Genomic DNA, 3592 nt, shown 5'->3' on the forward strand with positions numbered 1-3592 from the left:
CCCTAAAATCCCTCTGTTTCAATCTTTTTTCCACACAGATCTCAATGTGGGTCCTGTAACTTAGTGTCCTTTGACCACCTCCCCATCAGCCCCACTCTCTTCCCCACACCTTGCTGGCGTGGCCTGTGCCGTTCCTTCAGGACCCCATTTCCTGGTGGCCTGGTGCTCTGGCCCTTTTGTGCCATCCTTCCACCAGCCATGGTCCTTCCCTCTGAGGTCTCTCTTACTCAGCCTCTATGGGGAGACGTGCAATTACTTGCCATGTCAGGGGCTTCATATTCTCTAAAACTGGATCTTGCTGGGCTCCTGTGTCTGCTTTTCGCTGCCTGGAGGACATGCTCCAGAGAGCAGCCTCGGCGAAGAAGGCAGCTGCCTTCCCAGGGGAGCAGCCTGTGCAGGAATCGCCGCTGCAGCAGCTCTGGGCCTGCGGGATCTGAGCCAGTATCAACTGTTGATTGGCAGTTCTTGGGGGCTTAATTTGTTGAGTCCTGCAGGATGAAAACAACGGGAGGAAAATCTCCTCTTCCCCTAAAGCGGCAGCCTCCCTCCCTCCCTTCCTCCCCTCCTGGGCTGACAGATGGCTGCCAAGCTGGAGCTTGCAGCCAGCCCTCCCCTCCGGTGACACCGTCCTGCCTGTCAGCTGGCAGGACATGGGGCTGTGTGGTCCCCTGGCTCTCACGGGCAGAGCTTCCCTGGTCTTTGGATATGCAAGGTGGTTAGAATTCCCTTCACTGTCACAGCTCATGACTTGTTTTAGACACAAACCAGCGCAGCGGCTCTGGCTCCTCTGCTGCCACATCTCTGCCGTACCAGTGGCTGAAGTGTCCAGCTCCCTTTGCCACCCTCCCCTGCGCCTCCCAGCTGGCTCATCCAGCCCCTCGTGATGCTTGTCCTTAGTCCACAGGAAAGCTTTCTGGTGGTGTCATTGGGTAATTCCTTTACCCAGGTCAGACCATGCCTGCGCGAGGCTGGCGCTAAGGGAAGGACATTCTGCAGATGCTGGCTCGCCCTGATACAGTTACATCTCAGCCTGCTCAAGGGGAAGGCAGCACGGTAATGAGCCTTCCCCCCGTGCCTCTCAGCTTCATCAGAACAGGCGTTTTTGTCCTTAGTGAGCACATTTTGGGGTCCAGATTTCAGATGGGCTTTTGCCCCTTTAAAGGTAGTTTTGGGTAATGTAGAAAACCAAGTGAAGCACGCACCAAAAGGAATGTCAGGTGGGTGTGATTCTGAATCTACTCGAAAGCTCCTCTCTGCTCATCTGTGTGCGGAGCCGGCACGGAGCAGGCAGACGAAGGGCGAGGGCTGTGGTGGGACCCTGCAGTCCCTGCTCTCGTGCTGTGCTGGATTTCAAAGCTGCTCCTCAGGCACCCAGCCCATGTTTCATGCCGTGCTGCGTGCACACCCGTTCCACACCAGCCTGACACGCTGGATGGATCGGTGGCCGCTCCCAGCACTGCCTGCTTTGGGGTGCTTGCCACAGTGGTGCTGGGGGAGGAGAGGTCTGATTGGCTTCCTCGTGTCCCAGGAGAGGGGCTGTGCAGGTGCCACAAGACGACAAAAGAGAATTATCTCTAGCTTTTCTCTTTGCGACCTCGAGGAGGAATTTCAGGATTATGGGTGATTTTCTTTCAATGCCCTTGAAATCTTCCTGAGGGGAAGACAAGCTCCTGGCTTCAGAAGATGCTGGTCCCAAGATAACCCCCTACCTCAGGGCCAGTTCTCTCTGGAAGACAAGCACAGGCAGTGTTTTCAAAGGATGGGAGTCACGTCTCTTTGCAGTCCCACAAGCCAGAACGTCACGGATAAGATCTGCTGAGCTCATTACCAGACTTGCTAACTGGCTGCCCCGAGTACCAGGCACTTCACCCCCAGGCACAGCCTCTCTGGCCTGACACGGGTGGTCCATCTCAACCTGTGCCCCAGCCCCAGCCGCTGCAGCTGCAGAGATCTCCGGTGCTGAGGAGGACTGGTTAGTCTGCGTCCTAAAGCCGGTATTACCCATCAGCTGGAACAGGTAGAGCAGTCTATCAGTCCTGACAAAGTTGCTGTCAAGTGTAATAGATATGAATGCTTTCCTTTGGTTTCCTGGATGCAGTCCTTTGGTATCTCTCTCAGAATTCTTAGCCTCCTCATCTTCCACTGGCTTAAATTCTGCTGCGCACTGAGGGACATGGTTTAAGGACCCTGCCAGTGCAGGGTGAACAGCTGGACTTGATCTGAAAGGTCTCTTACAGCTACAGTGATTCTGTGATTCTGTGAACGAGGATGACTCTTCCTCTGAACTGTTTTAATTTCCTATACAGTTTTCCTGCTAAAATGCGAAGTACACTGTACTTTTCTATTACTTGGTTTTTTCCGTTTGGCTTGAGCATTTGAAGGAAGAAAACCAACTTCATAAAGGGTTCCAGCCTATCTCATGCGCTCCTACCAATACAGAAAATAGGCACATCCACTCCGGCAATTTGACATAGTTAATGTTAGAGCTTTCAAAATAAAACTCGTCTAATAACCAGAATAGATGAGTCTACTCTAGTAATTCTCCTCTCTCTTGTTTTAATTTTAGTATCTGTAAGTACTGGATCAGAAGGATTTATCTGTGTATGTAAAATCACATTTATTTTGTGTTCTTGTTTATAAGATTAATGACATTCAGAATGAAGCATGGGTTTTGGTTTATGAAATTAGCCAGTAATGAATACATAATAACCTACACTTATTTACATCCCCTTTTTAGGCATTTTTTAGCTTTGCCTACAGGACAGTGGATTATGAAACCTTTAAGGCAATTAACGATGCTTGCCTTGTTTTTGATGGGAGGCTTGTGATCGATACCGAATTCCGTACCAACGATGTCAGCATCAGGGCCGCAGGTCCACTAACCAAGTACTCCAGGAGATACTGTGTAGACGAATGGACACACAGCAACCTCAATTCCAAAGAGATCGGCGCTGAGCTTGCTGCAGCTGTGCTGGGTCTCTTTGATCCAGCCCCTACGCCCTTTCTGAAGCCACCGGAAGACACAGACAGACTCCTCCCCGTGTACCAAGGCTGTAAAGTTAAAGGTATGGCCGGACGGGTTTCTGTCAGGTTTTCGTACCTCTCTGCTATGTTTCTGTTCCGCAATACAGGCGGGTCCATCTCACCCGAGATGCCGCCTAACGCAGGGAAGTCCTCAAAGCTCCTGCTATAGCCGGTGCCTGGAGGTGAGCTGCAATAAAAGCTGACGCTGCAGGTGTTCGCTCATAATGGACCAAGTTGTGCTTTCATTCATATTGCGGTAAATACGGAGTGTTTCCAGTGAAACTCAGTGTCTTTATTCCAAATTCAAGATCAGTAAAACTATAATCAGGACTTTTCAATGTGCGGCTACTGCACCGCTATGTGTAAGAGTACAAAAAAGGTTTATGATGTGAAGTACACCAAAACAAAATAAATTCCTTGGTGTTTGTTTAGAGCCATTTAGTAAACAGACAAACAAACAAAAGATTATGGGAGGAGGAGGGAGAACAAATCCTTTATTTGCTTCTTTGTTTATGATTTACTAATCTCCCGTTCTCGTTTGTGGCAGGGGGGGGTCTTCCTGGGGGGT

The 3592-nt window shown here is 50.4% G+C and overlaps 1 protein-coding gene across 1 annotated transcript in view; it reads left to right on the top strand.

The window, feature by feature from the left end:
• The window catches only part of CFAP61 (cilia and flagella associated protein 61), a gene marked incomplete at both ends in the record, with an annotated part of 83303 nt that overhangs the window by 61782 nt on the left and 17929 nt on the right, over positions 1 to 3592 (top strand). Inside the window, one exon of the mRNA XM_010142381.1 lies at positions 2738 to 3065. Within this exon, the coding sequence (XP_010140683.1) occupies positions 2738 to 3065 (328 nt within the window). The remainder of the gene's footprint in view (positions 1 to 2737; positions 3066 to 3592) is intronic.

Source organism: Buceros rhinoceros, unplaced genomic scaffold, assembly GCF_000710305.1.
Source record: "Buceros rhinoceros silvestris isolate BGI_N320 unplaced genomic scaffold, ASM71030v1 scaffold14358, whole genome shotgun sequence".
NCBI classification, from domain to species: Eukaryota; Metazoa; Chordata; class Aves; order Bucerotiformes; family Bucerotidae; genus Buceros; species Buceros rhinoceros.